Consider the following 21,856-nt stretch of genomic DNA (forward strand, 5'->3'; position numbering starts at 1 on the left):
TGTGTCTATCTGCAAGTGCGTACATGTGGGTGCACGCAAGTACTTGTGTGTGTGCACACAGGTGGATAGGGATAGAGGGCAGATCCGGGGCCGTGATGGAGGAGGGGGCAGCAAGGTAGGAAGGGACCACTCTGGCTCTGTCTGGCCTCACCAGGGTCCTGCTGGCTTTGGAGATCCTTCTGCAACCAGGGGCCCCTTCTTGGCGCAAACCTTATGCCTTCTGGAATGGTCCAGCTTATCTTTAACACGGGGCACACCAGGCTTCGTCATCACTGGGGCTGGACCATTACCTGCGGGCAGACCTGACCATCTGCATGTGTGATGGTAGGACACGCAGGACTGTGGTCCGACAGTCGCGGGTTTGAAACCCGATGCTGCCACTCCCTTGCCAGATGACCCTAATCGGTCACCTCTTCCCTCTGAGCTCTAATCGCACCCCTGTGAAATGGCGATAGTAACACCGTGCACCTCCCCCCCGGGGTGGTCAGCGCCCGTGGTAAGGGCTTTACAAGTGACTCCGCCGTCTAATCTTCGTTAATAAGGAGGCTGGCGATGCCTCTCCAGCAACCAAAGGGCAAACGAGTCTCAACCAGAACCTGAGTCCAGGCACAGCAGGGTGCTGTGACCCTTTTGTTAGGACGGACCACTACCGCTTAGAACACGGTAGCCCTGAGAATGTGAAGGACTGGAGACCCTTGACCCTTGACAACAGTCATCCCTTGCAGGAAAAGCCAGGGAGCCAGAACTGAGGAGCCCCCGGGAGCCCCGCAGGGGAGCAGGCGTGTGTCCCCGGCAGCCCGGCGCCGCCCTCACCCTGAGCCACTGCTCCGCTTGGTCCCTGCTCTGCAGACCCAGCACGATGACGTCGGCGTTCAGCGGTGTGATCTTCAGCTTATGCTCCTTCTTCCGCACCTGCTTCTCCTTGTGGATGACGCTGCTGCCCAACAGGCTCACGTCCAGCTGCGGGCTGTGGTCCTTGGAGGATTTGTAGCACTAGAGGGAAGAGACACGCTGTGCCCCTCCGCCGGGGACGCCAGGCCCGGCCCAGGTCCGCAGACAGGGGCAGAACCGTGGCCTCGGACAGCAGCAGCTCTTGTCCTCGGCATCAGAGTGACCACGCTGATTGCCCCCTTGCACATGGCCATCTACCCGTCCCACCCTGTGGGCACAGGGGGATTGCCCCCTCGCACTCATGCCTCCTTCTTGCAGCCTTACCCAGGGATGTCCCCCACCCTGCTTGTCCAGGCTGCTCTAAAGTCCCTGCAGGCCTCGGTGAGCTCCCGAAGTCATCCCCTGCAGCCAACTCTCAGACCTCCGGGCTGGACTCACTCCTCCCACTGCCCGGCCTGTCTGCGTTTCTCGCTTACCGCCCTCGGGTAGGGCTGCAGGGAACGAAGATCCCGCTCACTAGCTGCTTAGTTACGAAGATGATTTGTAGCAAAAAAGAAAGGGACTTGCTTCCCCTCCCAGACAAAAAAACTCGCCCCTGTTTGTCACGGGTCTAAAGGGGGCCCTCACAGGGCTGTGGAACAGGATTCCCAGGAAGAGTATCTGCGCAGAGCAGAGCATGATGTGACCGGGAAGAAAGCGTGCTCATAATGATTCCAAGGAACTTCAAATTAGACATAAAACTGATTTGTAATTGAGAATAACAGGAAACAGGGCTGTGGTCAGAATAATATCTTCTGATTCCTTTACAGGTTTTGTCTTATAATCAGTGATTCAAAATATCGTGACTTTGGAGACAATGCCTCTGATTCTAACATTGTAACAGGTGAATGCGGTGGCCAGAACGGGGGCTGGGGAGTCCTGACCCGGCAGCGGGCTCCGCCCCAAACGGCCAGGGGTCCGGACATGAAGAAAAATGAGCCCTCAGACTGGGGGATGAGATCCCTGGAAACTGCGTCTATGCAAAGGGACTGCGGGCAGCGGGTGGTAATCCCAGGCCCCTGCAGACACCTATTAAACCATGAGACTTTCTAAGCACGTTCATCCATGCACAGGACGCTCTGCCTACGATTTCAGGTTAGGGAGGGGAGAAAGCCTCCAGAGAGAAAAGGCTCCAACCACCGGGTGTGAGGCAGGGTCCCTCTCTCCGACTCCCCCCAGAGACAGAAGATGGGAACACCACAGGAGCCCAACTGACCAGGAGCCGGGTGTCCTTGATGACGCAGAGCTGCTTGGCCCACTGCCCCAGCCACTTCTTGCGCCAGAGGAAGGCACAGATGCGGGCATCGCGCATCAGCTCGATGCTGGCCTCAGGCGAGGGCCACTGGTAGGGGGCCGACTTGCCCTTGCTGTTTTCCTCTTCATCATAGGACTCGTAGGAGCTGCTCACCGCCTCTCCGTCCTCTGCAAGGAAGACCCACGCAGTCAGGGCCCCACCGGGCAAGGGACCTTCATCCAGGAGGGAGGGCAGGAGGCAGGGGCAGTCGGGGGGCCTCTAGGCCACAACCCCCCTGCCTCTCCGGGCCCCTGAACCAGCCTGACAGGCACCAGCCACAGACCTGGGCAGGCCCGGCCCCCAAACCCCCTCAGGGAAGCTTCCTGGATGCTGCTTCTGGCCACAGACACAACAAAACTGAGTCTCTCCCTTTTCCTGCTCACATCTGTCATCCCAGGCTGCACAGAACCCTCTGACAAGACACTGCCCACAGGCGACCGTCCACACTTAACAAGGCCAGTCCCCCCTGGGGGCCTTTGTCTCCTCACTTGAGGGATTTAGCGGGGGGGGAGCCTGGCACCCGGGCAATCGAAGGGGTCAGAGGAAAGGGCCACTGTTGGAGCCCGAGCTGGGCACGTGGTAAGCCCCCGACAGCGGGGGAAGGGGGTGCAGTTTCTTAGGGTGAGATAAGCCACAGCAGGAAGCGGCTCTGTAGGGAAGGCTGCCGGCCCCCTTGGTCACAGCCCTTTTCCCGACCCCCTGCCAGCCTCCCCAGACTCCACTCACTCTCCCTTGCCACCACACACCTCCCAGCACAGACAGCCCTTCCTGTGGTTTCCACCTCTGACCCGGCCTCCACTTCTGGCAGCCAGCCAGCCTCACACTTTGTTCCGTTGGAGACAAGCCCCGAGCTCACCGAGCACAAACCGTGTTCAATTCTAGGCACGCTTGTGTGCCTGTTTCTGTTCCCTCCCAATCCCCCGCTGCACCCCGTGAGAGGTGCTCTGTTCTCCAGACCCCATTCTGCTATTCAAGGCCAACCAAAACTAGGTGAAGAAAAGAGTAAATCAGTAAAACCGGGAAAAGCAGGACATGGAGAAAAGAGAACCTCAGGATCCCCTGGTCAACCCCTGGCTCAACACAGGAATCCTGTCTGTGGGAACCTTGCTGCTGCTGCTCCAGCCTCTGCTTGAATTCCCTCTGGATGGGGAGCTCACTACCTTCTGATCACTGGATACTTCCTTCCATAACTGGGGAGCTCTAACAGAAAGTCGGGCCACCATCTACTTCCCTGTAAATTCTACAGACTCGTTCCATCCCCTTGAGTCAGGGTGAGCACACCTCCTCGATCCTCCCCTCCGATCCCCTTTGGAGAAGTCAGCCCACGGCCCTTAGCCTTCCCTTCTGCAGGTGCCCCTTCTACTCTCTGCACTAGGAAAACAGAACCACATTTGTCTTAGAATACAGAAAACCAGAATGAGGCCACGGCCATGGTTATTCTAGTTACAGGGCCAATGAAAATGTGTTTTACTCTTTCTAACAACACTTTCAATATGTTAACATCAGCTTTAACAGCAGTGTGGGCTCTGTTCCCCTCCACAGCTTAACAAAAAAGCTGCGCAGCTCCTACCCTCACACCTGTGAAATACGCAAAGCTGGGAAAGAGCGGCGCAGCCAGTGGGAGACCCAAACTCTCCTGCTGCCGGGAATACCGTAAATGCACACGAGCCTCTCAGAAAGCAATCTGGCAGCCTGTTGCTGCGAGAGTCATAAAAACGCCCATACCCTTTGACCCAATTGCCCCAGTCCTGGGAGTTGTTCCTAGGAAACCAGAGAAGGGAGAGGGGAGGTTACATTCGTCAAGATACTCATTGCAGTGCCATTTACAGTCAGCGGATGGAGAGCGGAGAACGTGTGATGCCCCCACGTCGGACAGGCCATGCAACCATGACCACTGGGAACTCTGAACACTAATTGGCAACTCAAAAAATATGATGCTAAGTGAGGAGGCATAATTAAAGTTCTCCGTGCGGATGGACGGGTGCCGAGGGGTAACAGGATGACCTCAAGAGAGCTGATCTGATCTGGTGGTGGGAGCAGGGGGATTTTATCCAAAAACGACGACGAAAGTCCTGTCAGTATGGTGTATTCTATACAATAAGGGAAATAAGAGGAACGATGCAATGTCATGGGATGCCTCCTTCAGTCAGAAAAATTAAGAGGGAGGCCACAGAGTTTAGCAGAAAAAACTTGGCCAAATCCCCCCACTGTCTGTGCTTCTGGGGTTGGCCCAGGAGTTCCGTGGAGAATTCTAACACCAGCCCATCCACTTTCAAGGGGCTAAGGGGAAGCTGAGAAGACACAGCAAAGCACAGAACCTCAAACTACCTGGAGTAGCTTGGGGGATTTTATTATTTATCTCTAAGTGACCATAGCAGGGCCACGAATGTAAGACAGTCTTAAAACAGATACGTGGCTTCCAAGGGTCACAGGGTGAACAGGAGTGAAAGGCAGGAGGCTCAGGTAATTCTGTTCCCTTTCGGTATGCATCCCTGGGTGGACCGCCCCCCACCGTGTGCTGCTGGAGGTCTGGGAACGGAACGGAGGGCAGAGCCACCATGCAGCGCCCTGGTCCTTCCCCCATGCATTCGGATGCCACTGGCAGGGGTCTGGAAGGCAGAGGAAGTCTCTCCTTCTGGGAGGGTGATACACCATGTGCACATGCAGGACCCATGCACAAGGCTGGGAAGGGGGCAGAGGCCACCCGCGGGGCATGCATCCTATCTCTGACAGCCAGGCAGCAGGCATGGGGTCACGGCGTTCCAGCTCTGGGGACAGACAGTACCCAAGGTGATCGTGGCGTAAATGACTCCTTCAGGCACCTGCACCCATCTGGGGACTGCAGTGGGGGAAAATCCGCCAGAATGACCTGTGTGAGATCCAGAAGCACAGAGAAAGGCGAGATGGAGAGAGAAGAGATGAAGAGAGGGACAGACCCAAGCACAGAGAGAGACACAGAGGACCCAGATGTGGCCACATGGCTGCCTGTCCACTGTCAGCTAGGACTTCCCACTGGAGTGGGCTTCTCAGGACAGGCCCCAGCCCGATCAAGGACATCTTTTCCCAGCCCCCTCCCCTCCGGAGAGGACCACGTAACTACTTGTCGCCAAACGAATGTGGGTCAAAGCCACTGCAGGCTGGCACTTCGAAACAGCACAGAGGCTTCTGTGGCCTTGAGAGTGGCCAGGCCCACACTGACAGGAGCCTAAACTCCCTACTGACCAGTAACACCCACACGGACCTGCTCGTGAGAAAGAGATTCGTATCATGTCACTTGCACTGAAAGGGGGTTATTGGTTCCAGGAGCTGCCGTAACCCCAGCACCAGACATCATGGGCGAGTAGCTGGCCTCTGGCGCAAGTAGGACCGACCCTCCCACCTGCAACCGGCCATCAGGACGCGGACTAAACTTTCACTCGGAGAGAGGGGCCTGACCCGTCGGAGCAGTGCGGGGCCAGTGCTGAGAAAGCAGGACAGGCACCCAGGCAACTGGTCTCTTGTGGAAAGTCTACAAATCGCTGGTGGCCGAAGGCCATTCCTCCTGCCATGACCTGCCCGTCTCACTGCTAGAACAGCCGCGGGGGCGACAAGCAGGAACTAAGGGCAGGCCAGCTGGTAACACGGGTGAAGCCCTCCCTTGGTGGCACGTGTGACCAAGTCCTCGGTCCGTGTCCTGGCAGGAGAGGAAAGGCAGCTGACAGCTTCCTATCCACCTGCTGCGTTGGGGCCGCCCTCACAGGGACGCCCCAGTCCCGGCTAAAAACAACATGAATTTGCGGCCGAGGCCAACGCCGAGAAGCTCGAGTCCGCTTGTTTACGGCGAGATGAAGCGTCTGCCCCACAAACAGGCCCCCGGGACTGTGTGGGATGCAGGCCCCGGCTGGCACGGGCCACACCCGCGAGCACAGGGCTTAAGACGCACGGAGGTACCCGCCACGGTGAGTCACAGCTTCCACCTTCCAGACGCATCCAGACAGCAGCACCGCACCCTCAGCTTTGGTCTGAAATCACGGCCCCGCCGGTGACTCGGCAACTTCCCACACGCTCGGGGGATTCAAGCGAAGTGAGGTCTGCCCACAAAGCCAGCCTCTTAGAATAAAATAACCTCAATCCAAACAGGCCGTCACCTCCCACACAGTTCCTGGGTCCGGAGGCAGTAGGTAAAGTGTGAAGAAAGAGAAGAATCCCGTGTGGCTCCAAGGGACGTGTCCCCTGTGATCTCTGGTCCTGCTCTTTACAGAGCCAACGACACCCCACTTCGGCCAAGTTCGTTCCTACCACCGCAGACCCTTGCCTCTTACATTTGCAAACTGCTTTATGCTTTCAAACACCTTTCACTTACCAGGGAAGGAAGCTGACTGAGGTAAGAAGGGTCAGAGTGAGAGGACCAGAGTCCAGCCGCTTGGGTGCATAGGCCACAACGCTCTCTTTCTTCCGGAATTTGTGGGGCCTTTCTGTGCTATCGAATCCCTACACCTAGAGCATTTCTGATCTGACTTGCCCAGGCTGGGCACCACTGGCTGAGGACAGAGGGGTCCAGCATGAGCCCCACCTCTGCAGCACAGGCCACTGAATGCCGAAGTTAGGTCAGTCACTAAGTAACCCCCAATGGCTTGTGGCCTTGTCAGAGAGAAGCCAAAGTCCTCCTCGTGGCCTGTGGCTGACTTCTTTGTCCCCACCTCTTGTCTGTCCCCTTGCTCCAGCCACACTGGCCTCCTTGCTGCTCCTGAAGCCAAGAGCCCTCCTGGTTCAGGGCCTCTGCATGTGATGTGCGATCTGGAAAGTTCCTCCTGCAGGTCTCTGCCCTCCCCCACTTCCCACTTTATTCAGGCATCAGCTCAAGGTCATGCTACCAGAGAGCCCCTCCCAACCTAAAATAACACCCTCTCCCGCCCCCAACCCAGCCCCTGTGTTTTCCATCCTAACATTGTATCATCACCCGACACAACCTATGTTTATTTGTTGTCTGTCTTTCCTCACAGAATCTAAGGGCTGCGACTCTGGACTCTCCTGAGCTCTGCCGTGTTCCTGACTCCTGGAAGCATGCTCGGCATACAGCATGAGCAGTTAACTGTGAGTCCAGTGAGAGCCACCCCGGAAAGGGCTCTGGCTCCGCCTGACCACATTCCCCTTGCTTCCAAGTGCCCGTGGGCCAGCACGCCTCTCCTCCATCACATTTCTGTGCTGAGTCCAGCACCATCCGAGTGGGAAGCCCAAAAGCATCAGACACAGTAAAGCAGCTCATTGTGGACCATCCCAAGCCCCTCCTTGCAGGCAGCCGGGGTCTGCGGTGTGGCTCAGCTCCCCACCAGAGCCTGGGCCCAAGGCTCTGTGGCCAGTTCTCAATTCGGGCCACACTCTCTGGAAACAGCAGCCCAGGCCGCCCTCTGTGACCAGCACTGGCATCCGTGCAGGAAGTGGTTGGCCCCCTCCGAGCCCCAACCCTGGCCCCGGGATGTACCATTGAGGGATGTGTCATACGGCTCAGCCTCTTCATAGTAACCCTCTGGAGACTCGATCTTTGGGATGGAGAGCTGTTTCCGTTCTGGAATCTGTGGTATGAACAAATAAACATTTTCAGATACCATACACTGGGAATGACTTGGAATTAACCCTTTGGGTGGAAGGAGGGGAGTCTAGAAGGAAAAAAAAAACAAGTACCCAGCTGGACTTCAAGCCAGCTGGGAGGAGACCGTGGAATACCACAGCTCCCGGCAGCCACCATGTCCGCTGGTTTGCTTCCAGTGGCGGGCCATGGGCGTGTTGCTCAACGCTGCTGAGCCTCAGCGTTCTCTTCTGCGAAATGAGGTTCGAGCCCCCACCACATGCACAAAATAGTCTGTGTCCATGATGTGGACACACACAGAGGCCCAGATGGGGTCAGGCTGTTACGGCTTCTAAATAGCGTATACTCCCTGAAGTGACAAGGGCTCATGAAACACACATGGAGGGAGATGTCCAGGGTTCTAAATCCTCAACTTTCACCATAAGAAGTTCAATCGTTTGGCCAGCAAATGCTGGATGGCTCCTGGACCCTTGCTGCGAGGGACAGATGATCAGGGGTCAGCCCCGGGGAAGATTCAACTAGGCAGTGAATGCTCAAGGCTCCCGATAAAGTCGTCGTGAGTCGTCTTCTAATAGATAAGGTCAAAGTTCCATGAGAACCCGCAGGTGTGAGGAACATTCACCATCCAGAGGACATGATCTTTGAGCTGAGTCTCAAAGATGACCCTGAGCTTCTGACATGGTGGTATAAGGATGAATGAGCACAACTGGAGAAGAAAAAAGAATATATGCAGGTACGTAGATGCAAGGGCATGAAATGCTCTATTCCTCCATTAGACTATGGAACGAATCTGAGGAGTAATAGCAGGGGAGAACAAAAGAAGTAGATTTTGCAAGAGTATTACTGTGTACAGGTCATAAATGTGCAAGGATCCATCCACACGAGTCTCTGGCATCTCCCCGAATCACGCAACCCCCGCGGAGGGCTAAGGGAATACTCACAATGAGAGAACAAGAATGGCAAAATCTGAAGTGCATTCCTACTCCTGCTTTTGGAAAGTCCTTGTGCTGGGCATTTGGGGAGCTTCAGATGAAAGCAGTAGAAGGGGAGATGGAAGGAAGGCAGCCAACGGAAAGACCCCATAGGGCTTTGGGCTCAGATGGACCTCTGGGCCTTGGAGGATATTCTGCCCTGCTGGCAGGAGAAAGGGAGGATCTAGAAACCCAGACTCTGAAAAGGACTTTATTTGAGGGATCTATGACAGACAGAGCTCCCCGGGTCTTGGCCCAGGAGATGGTGGGCATGCAGTCAGCATGGGCTGAGGTCCCCGTGGGACAGTACTCAGCATGGACCGCAAGAATGTCCACTCCCAGCCTCCTCCAGGGCAGAGCAACGCTCCTGCGGCTGCTTCCCCAAAGTCAGCGTCCCAGAGCCAAGTCCTGTGGGGCTTGACATCTAGAGTCTATTCATACGGACTCTGGAATGACTATAACTTGGCTTCCATCAGGGCTTCAGGACTCCAAATATTTAACTGTGGGGATATGATGGCCTCTCTCTCCCCCTCCCTGTAAAACAAGAATAAAACCAGAGTTCTCTTGATGGGTTCCGTGAGACAAAACATGACAGGGTTTGCACCGCGCCTGGCCCATGTCAAGCACGAGGAGGCTGTCATCATCATCTGGGGGTCATCCACGGCCTGCAGGGGGCTGCAGGAGCCAGGTCACCGGATCACTGTGTGACACGTGGAGACAGGTTTAGTACTGAGGGCCAGTGAGGCCAGGCCGCAGTCTGGGAACAACACAGGATCTTTCTCAGTTCATCTGGCCTTGCATCCAGAGAGCTGATACAAGCCCCAGAGGCAGGCTCCAAGCAGCTTCCGGCCCCCACAGTGCAACACCCCACACGCAGGAAGGAGCAGAGTCAGGTGCTCTCTTCCTAAGCAGATCGGCTGCTGCCCCGGGCCGGCAGTCATGGCTGTGAGCAGCACCCCGGGTCCGGCTCCTTCCCTAGTGCAGGCCTTGCATGCAGCCGGCGCCATCAGCCGCCGCCACTGGTGGGTGACCTTGGAGCTTTGCTGCCACAAGCCTAGTGAGCTGTCTCTGCTCATCTCGGCCATTCCCTTGATCATGTCTGAGAAACGGCTGCCCAAGACCTAGCTGTGGTCCGCTGAGAGCCGGCTTCCTGGGGCCCGGGAGGAGAGCATCCCTTCCCCTGGGAAGCAGCAAGGTCCCTGCAGATGGGTCCTGGAGCTCATGTTTCCTAAGCTGGCCCGGCTTCCAGCTCTAGGCTCCAAGAAGCCCCACGCCCATCAGGTGGTGCTGGGAACCCTTCTCTCGGTGAGGGGCTCTAGAAAGAACTTCTAGAGAGAAGCTCCAAGCACCCAAGATCCAGGCCCAGACCAGATTCCTGCTATTAAAACAGGACAATGGGGGAATGGACCTTTCTTCAAGAGTTCCTCCTGGGTCATTCTCACCACAGGGGTCCTACTGTCCTTTCTGGAAGTGTTTTCTGAGAATCTCCTAAGCCTGACACTGTAAAAACACCTATCAATGAAGAGGCAGTATAGGGCAGTGGTAGGAATCCGGTACCCAGGGCTAGGGTTTGAATCCTGACACTGGCACATCCAAGCTGTGTGACACTGGGCAACTTACTTGACCTCTCTGAGCCTCAGTTCCTCCACTGCAAAATGGGGAGAGTAGAAATACCTGCCACACGGGGTCACTGTAAGGATTAAACTCTGCCTAGCACTATTATTCAACACATACAAAGTTTTTACTAACCTAAAAATACACAAGTATCAATGAAGGGAGAAAGGTCGCCTATATACATGTTCGGTAGAGAAAGGAGACGGAGGAGATGTTTGGTGTTGCCCGAGCTGAAGCCGAAGCTCAGCTTCATTAAAGATGACAGTCCCCACCCTCAAGGCTGCTGGGACAAAACCTAAGTGCTTGGGTCAAGTTAAAGGATAAAACGACCCCCCCCCCAAATTCAGAAGAGAGTCACATAATTACACAGGTATAATAGCCTGTTTTCTGAAGTCCAAGCAGCAAGAGATGCTAATTTCTCAGGGTTAAGAATAAAGGAGCAGGGGCGCCTGGGTGGCACAGCGGTTAAGCGTCTGCCTTCGGCTCAGGGCGTGATCCCGGCGTTATGGGAGAGCCCCACATCAGGCTCCTCCTCTATGAGCCTGCTTCTTCCTCTCCCACTCCCCCTGCTTGTGTTCCCTCTCTCGCTGGGCTGTCTCTATCTCTGTTGAATAAATAAATAAAATCTTAAAAAAAAAAAAAAAAAGAATAAAGGAGCAGTATTTTAATTGTCATCATCATTGTGATGATCCAGGCTGGGGACACTAAATAAAGAGTTGGAAGAGATGTGACTTCACAGCCGGAAAGAAGGTTCTGAGAACCCACAGGAAGGGGACAGGGAAGAAAGCCACCCTGCTCAGCAGGATTTGCCAGAGGTCTGCAAACTTTATCTGCACAGGGCCAATAACACATACTTAAGGGATTTGCAGGCCATTTAGCGTCTCTGATCTCAGCTAGTCAACTCCACGACTGCAGAGCGAAAGCATCTATAGATAATACATAACCGAGAAGTATGGCTCTGTTCCAGCAAAACTTCATTTATAAAAGCATGGCTGTGGGTTTGGCCAGGGGGCTACAGTTTGCAAATTCTGATTTAGACTAGACAGGAGAGCTGAACGAGAGCAGTAGCCTGGATGACTTGAGGCATCCCTGCAGTTATGAGCAACCTGCCCCAGCGTGCACTGTGGAACATTCCCAGGACAGGGATAGCCGATCCGGCCAGCCCTAGCTCCCCAGACTGACCATGGCAACGTCCTTGTGTGGCGTAAGCCGCGTCCCCCATAGAACAGCTCCCTTAAGCTCAGCGCAAAGGCACGTCCAGGCCTCAAAGGCGAGCTGGGGTGGAGCTGGCTCTGCTCGTCAGAGGCAGGAACGGTGCCAGCAAACATCTGGTTCTGCGGCAGTGACCACAGCACCTGGCTGTGCACACAGCAGCCTGGAAGTGCCTGAGTCACTCGCTGCTCACACCCACGAGCTTGCTCTGGACCCCTGGTCGCCTCTCCCATTGTCTGCTACCCCACTGACCTGGTAGGGGATGGAAGGGGACTCCGGCCACCAGAGAGGCAATCAGGGCATCCTGCGATGGAGGCCACACCCCCGGCCCAGCCACAGCCTCGGAGGACCCCAGGCAGGCACGCAGCTTCCATCTCGGCCATCAGCAAGCCTGGAGCCAGGCCTTCGGGTGGACAAGCTTCACAGCACCCTGAGGCTCTGGGGTCAGGGTGGGAAGGGGCTTGGTCTTCATTGTCTTGGGAAGAGAGGTTACAAGGTCGCTCCAACCTCCCGCTGCCACGCTCCCTCCCTGCTGCTCTGCCTCCCCTCCTCCCAAGGAGCCAGAAGACACAGCTGTTTCCCACTCCACCCTGACGCCATCCTCAGGGGCTTGGACTAGAGTTATGGTTGCTGCCGCCAGACTTGACCAGAGGAGGCCTGAGGGAGGGCAGGTATGTGCCTGCGGGAGGGAAGCGCTCGCTTTCTGCCGCACCTTCCTCACTCCGCCAGGGGAGTCCCCTAGGGCGGGGGGTGCGCACCCCAAACAGGACTAGGAGGGACCCAGAAAGGGCCACAGTCAGGGCAGCACCCCCACGTGCTTCTCAGCAGAGAAACCCCGTAAGGAAGGACGAGCGTAGCGTCAGCTTGCTCGCTGGAAGCCTCCCCGGGGCCTGGAGTGTGTCCACAGGAACAACTGTCACACGTCCGAAGGCCCCCCGGGGCAGTATTATTTTTGGGTGGTGATGGTTCTCCCAGCTCCAGCACTGGCTTTCTCTCAGAGGTCAACACAAGCCTCCCTGGGCCCCGAGCAGCTCCCCGGTCACGGCCAACCCAGGAAGTCTGCACTAGGGGAAGGCCGCCTGCCCTGGTCTTGTTCAGACGGGTGGCTCCTAGCCCAGGGCCTTTGGGGCTTTTGCAGCCACGCTGCAGGGACCAGCAAAGGAGCTGGAAATGCCGGCGCTGGGATCCCAGGAGCCACGGGGACAAGGGCGGCCTGATTCTCACAAGGACCTGGTCCCAACCCCCCACCCCATGTCCGCAAAGCGCAGATCTCCAGAGCGGGTCAGCACCACCCGGACTCGTGCCCGTGATCCTGGCCTGGGGAGAGCTCTGCAGCAGGTGCTGGCCCAGGAGCTGCTGCCCCAGGTGGGATACGTAGGCCCTGATCAGAATCAGATGCTGAGTTCCAGAGAGGGAAGTCCCAGCTCAGAACAGCCACCTCCCCTCCGCCCGCCCAGGGGGCAGCACCTGAAACACAAACACACCAGAAAAACCATAGCATCTCCCCCTGGTTCAGGTGCCGGCTACGGGTCTGGTCTGGAGGGGCCGCACCCCCTCTCCCCAGTCCTGGGACTGAAAGCGAGGGGAGCCTGCAGCTGGGAGAACAGAACGGACACCTTCACTCTGCTGAGAAGAAGTGCTTCCGTCGGGTGGGCTGCAAGGGGCCGGAGACCAAGAACCTGCATTCAGACCTTGGCCCTGCTTTGTCCCAGAGGGGGGCCCTTGGCCGGCTCTTTTAACTGAGCCTCTGCTTCCTCCTACGAAAACAGCGACAAAAGTCCACCCTCTAGACAGATGGTGGGGAGGACCACGTTTGTGTGCACCAGGGCGGCTAGCTGTCGGGTGTGGTTGTCACCTGCTTTGTCAGCATAGTGGGGACACCACGGCTCACCCAGCCTGAGATGAAGAGTCCCTGCCAGCTGTCCCCCAGCGGAGGGCGTCATGCAGTGGGATACTGTGCCAGGCATTCCAGAACTGCCTACCAGCTGCGAGAGCAGCCTGAGGAGCCTGGCCATTGTCGGGGAGGCATGAATGGAGGGGGCCAGGCTGGAGTCGGGACACCCTCGGCAGTGACCTGAGCCCACAGATCTGCCTCTGGATGGCATGGTACGAGCTCAGTGGCCACGGAGTCCCACAGCTTCTGGCTGGTGCTGAACCCAGGACTCTGCTGCCCATAGAACCCTTCCTACTTCCTTTTTTTTTAAAGATTTTATTTATTTATTTGACAGAGAGACAGCCAGCGAGAGAGGGAACACAAGCAGGGGGAGTGGGAGAGGAAGAAGCAGGCTCATAGGGGAGGAGCCCGATGTGGGGCTTGATCCCACAATGCTGGGATCACGCCCTGAGCCAAAGGCAGACGCTTAACCGCTGTGCCACCCAGGCGCCCCCCTTCCTACTTCTTGACCCCAGAACACTGGTACCTATAGAAATCCTTCCCATGTCTCGCCTCATACCTCCCAGGAAACGTCCCTGACCAGGTCCTAGACAGGAAAGAACTTTGGATTCAAATTCTGGTGTGACACTCAGACTCTACAAACCTGCCGATTCTTGGTTTCCTCATCCATCAAATACGAACACTGCTGGCACCTACCTGAATGCTAACCTGGCACACTGCACAGCCTTAGGCCATCAAATAAGACAATCTTGGGAGACAGAGATTCACATTCTTTTAAACACCAGGAAACAGAGGGCCAGAGACCTTAAATGACTTGCTCAAGGTCAAAGAGCTAGTACCTGGCAGAGCTAAGATCTGAATCCAGGTCTGTAGGGTTCCATAATACATTCAATCCACCCATCCATCTGTGAACAAATACATGTGCACGGCCTCCTGTGTTCAGACACAGACCATGGAGCAGTAAACCAGAGACACTCTCCGTGTCCTGCAAAGCTGACATCTGGTCTGGGAGGCAAATAATACAAAGACCATTTCAATGGTGGCGAGTGCCATGGAGAGGTCATTGGCCATGGAGCAGACAGTAACTGGGTAGGGATGGAGGTGGGATGCCTCGCGCAGCAGGTCAAGGAAAGCCTGTCTGTGAAAGTCTAAGAGATGAGGAGATGGCAGCCACTGGAGGGCCAGAGTCCAGAAAGTACCAAGTCAGGCAACACTGACCATGTGGTCTAATCCAGGAACAGGAGGCCAGTGAAGAGCAGGTGCACTGAGGCTGGAGATGCAGCGGGGCCAGGCTGTGTAGACTGTGCTGGCCAAGGGGCTGGGTTAAGGAACACAGATGTTTTTCCCTAAGTTCAATGAAAGCCTTTGGCCGGTTTGAAGCAGGAAGTGCAAGGTGATAAGATGTACATTTCTAGAAGTTCACTGTGGTGCAAGGGCGTGACCACAGCTAGACATGGCCCCCCTCACATGCTGCTGCGTAGAGCCACTGCCGCATGTAGCCTCAAACACATGGCGGCATTTGATGAAGGCAACTCCCTGCATCTCCCACGCCCATGAGCCTTTGTGTCCTGAGTAATGCGGCCATGGGCAAATGATGTCACCTGCCGGCAGGCATCCTTTTGTTCTGTCTCTCCCAGTGCCTTGCCCCATGCCCTGCACACAGTAGGGGTGCACACAGTAGTTGCTCAGAAAGTGCCAGCCACCTGGAAGACTGACCCCTGTGAAATCAACTGGAAGTTCACAGGGACCCCAGTCAGGAAATCAGGGGTCTCGGATGACTTACGATCTTGGGTGGCGGGAGGTCTGGAAGACTCTTCTGAGGGGCCAAAGAGTGCTGGCCAGGCTCCCCGTTGGTCAGTGGGTTCTGCTCCTCGGGTGCTGTGGGCATCAAACAGGAGAAGGCTTTGGTGAGGGGTGCCCAGCCGCACAGCAGGGCCCATTATCCCAGAATGTCTGGTCACAGGGACCATGAGATCTATTTGAGCAGGTGTTAATTACGCAGACGGGCGGTCCCAGGGGCCAATGCGGTTTTTCCTCCAAGAATAGGGTGCAAGTTGTGCCTCAGCCATGGGCAGATTCCTCAGAAGGAACTGGTTTGGGGTTTCTGGCAGGCTCCACACCCTCTCTTCCACTTGCCCTGTGCCAAAAATGGCCCAGCCACAGAGAGTTAGCGAGCAGAGGCGCTGCCCCGTGGTCATTACACGGAGCAGCTCCCAGCACCGACCCTGTGATTACGGCTCTTTCCATCCCAGTTTCCCCTGAAGGCAAATGACCCTGGGCACAGTGGCAGCTTGGAGGTCAGTCATTCCTGCTGAGCCCCAGGCTTGGCAGTGGAGCACGAGGAGTCAAAGCCACACTGGAGAGCTCGGCCATCAGCCCTCCGGAGGCTGTTCAGAGATGGACCGTTTCAGCCAGCGGCCCAACCAGCGCCAGGACAGACAGACTCAAGCAGATCTGACCTTGGGGCTTTGGGGGTTGGGATCTTGAAGCCAAGCCTTGAATAAGACCTGGTCCCTTGGAGGGCGGCATTCTCACCTCTTGCTAAGCCTCTGCATTTCGGTCACAGGCTGGGGAGTTAGGAGATGGGGCTTCTCATACCCTCTCCTCTGCAACAAGGCAGCTCTGCAAACCCCCGGGCCTCCCTGAGGTCCTGCCAGACCCACTCCTGAAGGTTTTTAGAGAAAAGGAGAGCAGAACAGAGAAGAGGAAGACATCGTGGAAGACACAGTATGTCCTTCCAGTGTAAGATAATGTTCTGCCAAGAGAGCACCTTTGAGCAAAACTTTTGAATAGTAAGGCAGGTGCTGACATCAGCATTTCCAGCCTCTATTACCGCCCCTACCCCAACACATGAAATCCAGACTTCTGTCAAAAGATATGAAGCTGGGGGATGGAATCAGCACCCTATAAGGGCTGCTTTCCTAGAACACCTGACTATGACTTCCTACTCCTGGGATGATGCCGGGAAAAGCTGAGCAACTTTAGGGCCGGATTCCTTATCCACGAAGGGGACATGAGACCTTTAAGAGGCAAGGAGATGGCTTGATGAAATATCCCAAAATACATAACCCGAAATACCATCAACCAAAATGTGAGCGCCAGAAATAACTCCACTGGGCTGTCTGGTGCTGGATGGGAGGAAGGGGGGGGGGGTTGGGACCAAAGCGTATGCCTCCCCTCCCGGAAGCTGGCCGAGCCAACAGCAGTGCTAGCCTGTACCTTTGTCTTGGGACTCAGCATTCTGTTGCTTGTTGACGGTCACTTTGTTCATATAAATGTACTCCTCATCACAACCTGCAGAGGGGGGATGGAAAACAAAGGTTTCATGCCATCCCACAACGGGAAATGGCTCGTAGAGAGAAACAGTGTCCCCCGAGAGACTGTCATTAGCCTGGGTTCCGGGAAAACCATACAACATTTTGACTTGATTGAAAGAGTCCATTATGGAGTTGACAGATTTCCAAAAACAGAAATGCCAAGTTGCTGACTATTAGTTTTCTAACTTGTGGGTGGGGATAGTCGGGGAGGGGGAGAGAAAAGATAGGTACAGTAGGATAGCTTCAGAATGAAGCATGAGAGACTATGAAGGCTGGGAAACAAACTGAGGGCTTCAGAGGGGAGGGGGGTGCGGGAATGGGATAGGCTGGTGATGGGTAGTAAGGAGGGCACGTATTGCATGGTGCACTGGGTGTTATACGCAACTAATGAATCATCGAACTTTACATCGGAAACCGGGATGTGCTGTATGGTGAGTAACATAATATAATAAAAAAACATTAAAATAAAAAAAAACTAGGAATGTACTATATGGTGACTAACATAATAAAAAATATTATTAAAAAAATAAAATAAATTAAAAAAAAAGGATAGCTTCAGGAATAAAAGATCTCAAAGATCTGCTCCATATTCCACCAAGCAGATTTCTCTGGGTTTCCTAGCATTTCATTTAAATTTTAAATATTTCTGGCGCACCTGAGTGGCTCAGCCAGTTACAGGTCTGCCTTGAGCTCAGGTCAGGATCCCAGGGTCCTGGGATCGAGCCCTGCGTCAGGCTCCTGGTTCAGCAGGGAGTCTGCTTCCCCCTCTCTCTCTGTGTGATCTCTCTCTCTCTCTCTCTCTCTCATTCACTCAAATAAATAAGCAAATCTTTTATTTATTTTTAATTTTTTTGAAGATTTTATTTATTCATCTGAGACGGAAGAGCAAGCACGAGCAGGGGGAGGGACAGAGGGAGAGGGAGAGGGGCCCAATCCCAGGATCTGGAGATCACAACCTGAGCTGAAGGCAGACGCTTAACCATCTGAGCCACTGAGGCGCCCTTAAATAAGTAAATCTTAAAAAAAATAAAGGATAAAAGAAATTGTAAAATATTTCATATCCGTCATTCTCACCCTAGTCTAAGTTACTCGCTTGGGCTCATCAGAGTGGTGTCTCTCTGTAAGGTAGGTCACATTGAGGCTCTCATGCCATTGTGGGGGCCTGAGACCCCCAAATCGTGAGCTCTGGGTTTGGAGGGGTGAATGTGCTGGGAATTGAAAGCGGAGGCCTGCCAGACACCTGCTCTACCCTGCAGATTGCAGCCTACAGCAGCACAGCCCTTCCCTCTTTTAAAATCATTTTTTTTTTTTTAGGATTTTATTTATTCATTTGACAGAGAGAGAGAGAGAGACAGAGAGGGAGAGAGCACAAGCAGGGGGAGGGGCAGAGGGAAAGGAAGAAGCAGACTCCCCCCTGAGCAGGGAGCCCAACATGGGGATCAATCCTAGGACCCTGGGATCATGACCTGAGCTGAAGGCAGATGCTTAACCAACTGAGCCCCCCAGGCGCCCCCTAAAAATCATTTCTGTGTAAGCTACCTTTCCAGTGCCTATCTGGGCAGAGAACTGTTAGTTTCCTAACACTTGCTCAGTTTCTTCTGCCCCAAAGACCCTTCCTTCAGAAGACTGCAGAAGCGGCTCACCCCAGTGCTTCTCCTCTTAGAAATCCCCTGCATTTCTTCTTTTGCCCCTTAATTTGCATTTCTTAGAAACTTGCGCTCCACTAGTTGGAGACTGTTACCCAGCAGGGGACCCAAATCTAACCCCAGCTACAGTTCAGGGTCAGATGCAGCCACAGGCCACCCAGCCTCCAGCCCAAAGGCCTGCAAAACCAGAGCCCTGAAAACCCAGAACACAGGGAGGACATGGTCAGAGGGGTCTTCTGCCATTAGCCTGCGGGATCACCACCCCAGTGCCCGCCCTGCCAGGACCCGTGAGCAATATCACTCCTACCCTGCAGCCGTTCCGGGGAGGGAACTATGAGGTCTAAATGTCCTTAGGCGCAACTGGTATCCTTCCATGGAGTGAGCCAGAGGGGCCAGGTCAGTACCTTCTCCAGGAGAGCAGACAAGAAGACCGCTCTGCAGGGGCGGGCAGCCAGCTCTGCCATTCATCGTGTAATTCTGAGCAAAACGGCTACCCCACGTGCCCTGTCTGCCTAGCATGGAAAACAATGCTGATGCATATTGCCTGTTTTTACCGAACTCTGAAGTTTCCAAGAGTGCAAAACTCAAATATTAAGGAACTTGAAAAAGTTAACCCTGTAACTAACAAAGATTAAAAATAAAGCCTAAACCATGGGGAATGGCTCAATGGCTCGATAATGGGAAGAGCTGAAAAAACCATCATACATCAACACATATAACAGCAGTCACCTTTAAAAATAAACGGATTACTAGAGAGTATGTAAGTTGGCACAGACATTTTGCAAGAGATTTTGGAGAATAAGTGTTCATGTTCCTTTTTTTTTTTTTTTTCAAGTGCTCATCGTTTTTAACCCAGCATTTCCACTGCCAGAAATTTGTCCTAAAGCTAAACCCCAGCATGTAAACAAAATTCTATTTGAGGGTGTTTATTGTAATGCTGTATGAGGTTGTTATTCTTTTTTAAGATTTTATTTGAGAGAGAGGGAGAGAGAGCAGGAGTGAGAGGGAGGAGCAAAGGGAGAGGGAAAAGCAGACTCCCCGATGAGCAGGGAGCCGATGTGGGGCTTAATCCCAGGACCCTGGGATCATGACCTGAGCTGAAGGCAGATACCCAACCAACTGAGCCATCCAGGTGCCCCTGTATGAGTTTGGTTTTTTGTTTTGTTTTGTTTTGTTTTTTAAATTACGAAACCTAATGCCACTAATGAGAGACCGGTTGAACATCACTGTTCATGGACACTACCCAACTGTGAAAATTAACAAAGTAGCTCGATGTCCACTATTACAAACATATCCACGACTTACAGTTAAAGGATCCTGTTTCAGAATAGCAAAAAAAGAAAAAGTCTGAGAACTGTCAGCACGTGGAAATGTGCACAGCCAGCAATTCTAATGTAAAAATAACGTAAAGCAGAAAACAGGCAAACCACGACTACATAAAAATATTCAGATGATGCCTATAAAGATCAAAATATGAATCAAAGAAATGTAAATAGTGCAATGTTCATTTTAGGTTCATTTATTTTTTCTTACTGTGGACTAAGCCCATGCTCCTGTAAAAAGGAAAAAAAAAAAAGGGCAATATATTATTGTCATTGTTTTAACCGTTCGATTCTGGGCAGGTGCTTCCTCCCCAAGAGGGCGGCTTGTCAATTACAGAGAAAACTCGCACCACCGGCCACTTCCCGAGGCTGCGTCTCCCGCCTGGGGCACTCTGCTGCAGGCCATGGTTGGTCAGGTTTTGATTCTCAGGGTTGCTAATTCAGGACCATCCAGGCTGGTATGTAAGAGGCTCTCAGGACCGTCTGCAATCCTGGGAAATGCCCAATGAACCTGGCCCTGTAACGGGAGGCTGCTGAGCTGCCCTGTGTCTGGGAGGCAGTAGCCTTGGGTTAGAGAATTTTCTATCATTCTCTCATTTTCAGAAGTGCACTGAGCACCCAGCACTACACAAGGTGCTGGGGACACAGAACGAAATAGGAGACACTATCTCTACCTTTAAGAGCCCAACATTGGTGGGGGAAACAGACCCTCATGGGAAAGTTAACACAAGCATGTGGGGAATGACAAGAGCACAGGTATGGTTGGAAAGGAGAGCCTGGAGGGCTCTGAGTGAGCGTGTGGCTCCTGGGGAATGACCCTTGTGTGCAGGGGGTGGTCTTTCCCAGAGAACTGGATGAGGGGTAGGGAGGGGGGACAGGGACCTTCTTCGCTATAGTTGGATAGAAAGAACATCAGCAGCTTTTCCCATCCAAGGGGCAGCCCCCCGAACCCTCCCAGAGTCTCTGAGCAGGGCACTGGGAGACCCACAGCCTCTCAGGTGAAAACAGGAACAAACAGCAGGCTCCTGGTAAACAAACCTCCATCCCAGCCTTGACTTCACCGTCGGATGAAAGGCAAAGAGAGCAGAAAATTCTTGTTATGCTCATACAATAAAAGATCAGAAAACCCAAAGGGACAATTTGAAAAAAGTAAACACACATACACACTCATATTCTCTCTCTCTCTCTCTCTCTCTCTCTCTCATACTCTGCCCAAAATGTGTGGGAGTAAACAACAGCTCAGCCAGTGCAGACCACAGACTATCTCAAAATGATCAGCTTGCCTTCACCTACAAGTCCCATCAAGCTGAGCTAATTTTCTGGAACCTATACAGCAAAACGGGCCTGGGAGGCTGAAAAGGAAGACAAATGCTCTGATTTGAGGGGAGCTTTGGATTCTGTCCTGTGTAGCACAATTACCGTTGGTGCGGATGAGTCTGGAATGCGGGCAATGAGGGGAGTACAGCGGTGAGGGCCACCTGTCCAGCCCCGAGCCCTGGCTCTGCCACTCACAGCCTGGTGCCTTGAAGAAGTGACTCTCCAGTTGAGAAGATGAGGAGAAGTCTCTCCCTGACTTGGGATGGGAACTAGGTGGCACCATCCCCTCACTTCATACACTGAGCCCCGTGCTGGGACAGAGTATGTGCACAAGAGCTGTCAGCCGCTGCTCTGGCCTCTCTGCTAAGACAGCACAAAGAGGACCAGAACGGACATCGGCCTTGAGCACAGGAGTGGCAGCCACAGGTCTCGGTAAGGCTCTGCACGCACTTCCGGTGGTCTGAGGGGTTCAATGCGGGCAATTCACATTGGGGCGCCTCCTGCAAGCTGCAGAGACCGAGGGTGGGGGGAGGGCCTGGCTTTATCAGAGCAGAACATGCAAAGATCTGGGGTGAAACAAAGGTCACCCTACAGGAAGCTACACAGCACGTGAGCCCAAAGAGGGGACCCCACCCAGGGGGCCCTGAGAGAGTGATCAGAACCAAGAACCAGGGGTTGGAACCCATCTCATGGGTCTTCCAATTCCCAATGGAGGTGCTGTCCATCATTAAACATCTTGAGTCACAGCACATCCAGACAGTGATGGGGAGTGT

General features: G+C 54.1%; 1 protein-coding gene across 8 annotated transcripts in view; it reads right to left on the reverse strand.

Moving 5' to 3' along the window:
* AFAP1L2 (actin filament associated protein 1 like 2) overlaps positions 1–21,856 on the reverse strand; it is a 106,005-nt gene that overhangs the window by 15,260 nt on the left and 68,889 nt on the right. For 7 of the 8 annotated variants that reach the window (XM_034663307.1, XM_034663309.1, XM_034663310.1 and 4 more), the window contains 5 exons: positions 16,701–16,775; positions 15,265–15,359; positions 7,686–7,776; positions 2,147–2,352; positions 814–993 (listed from right to left, as the gene is read on the reverse strand). In XM_034663307.1, coding sequence (XP_034519198.1) covers positions 814–993; positions 2,147–2,352; positions 7,686–7,776; positions 15,265–15,359; positions 16,701–16,775 — 647 coding nt within the window. Of the gene's footprint in view, positions 1–813; positions 994–2,146; positions 2,353–5,009; positions 5,094–7,685; positions 7,777–15,264; positions 15,360–16,700; positions 16,776–21,856 lie in introns of all 8 variants that reach the window. The other variant, XM_034663312.1, reaches the window with a different exon arrangement.

The sequence above is a fragment of the Ailuropoda melanoleuca genome, chromosome 6 (genome assembly GCF_002007445.2).
Source record: "Ailuropoda melanoleuca isolate Jingjing chromosome 6, ASM200744v2, whole genome shotgun sequence".
NCBI classification, from domain to species: Eukaryota; Metazoa; Chordata; class Mammalia; order Carnivora; family Ursidae; genus Ailuropoda; species Ailuropoda melanoleuca.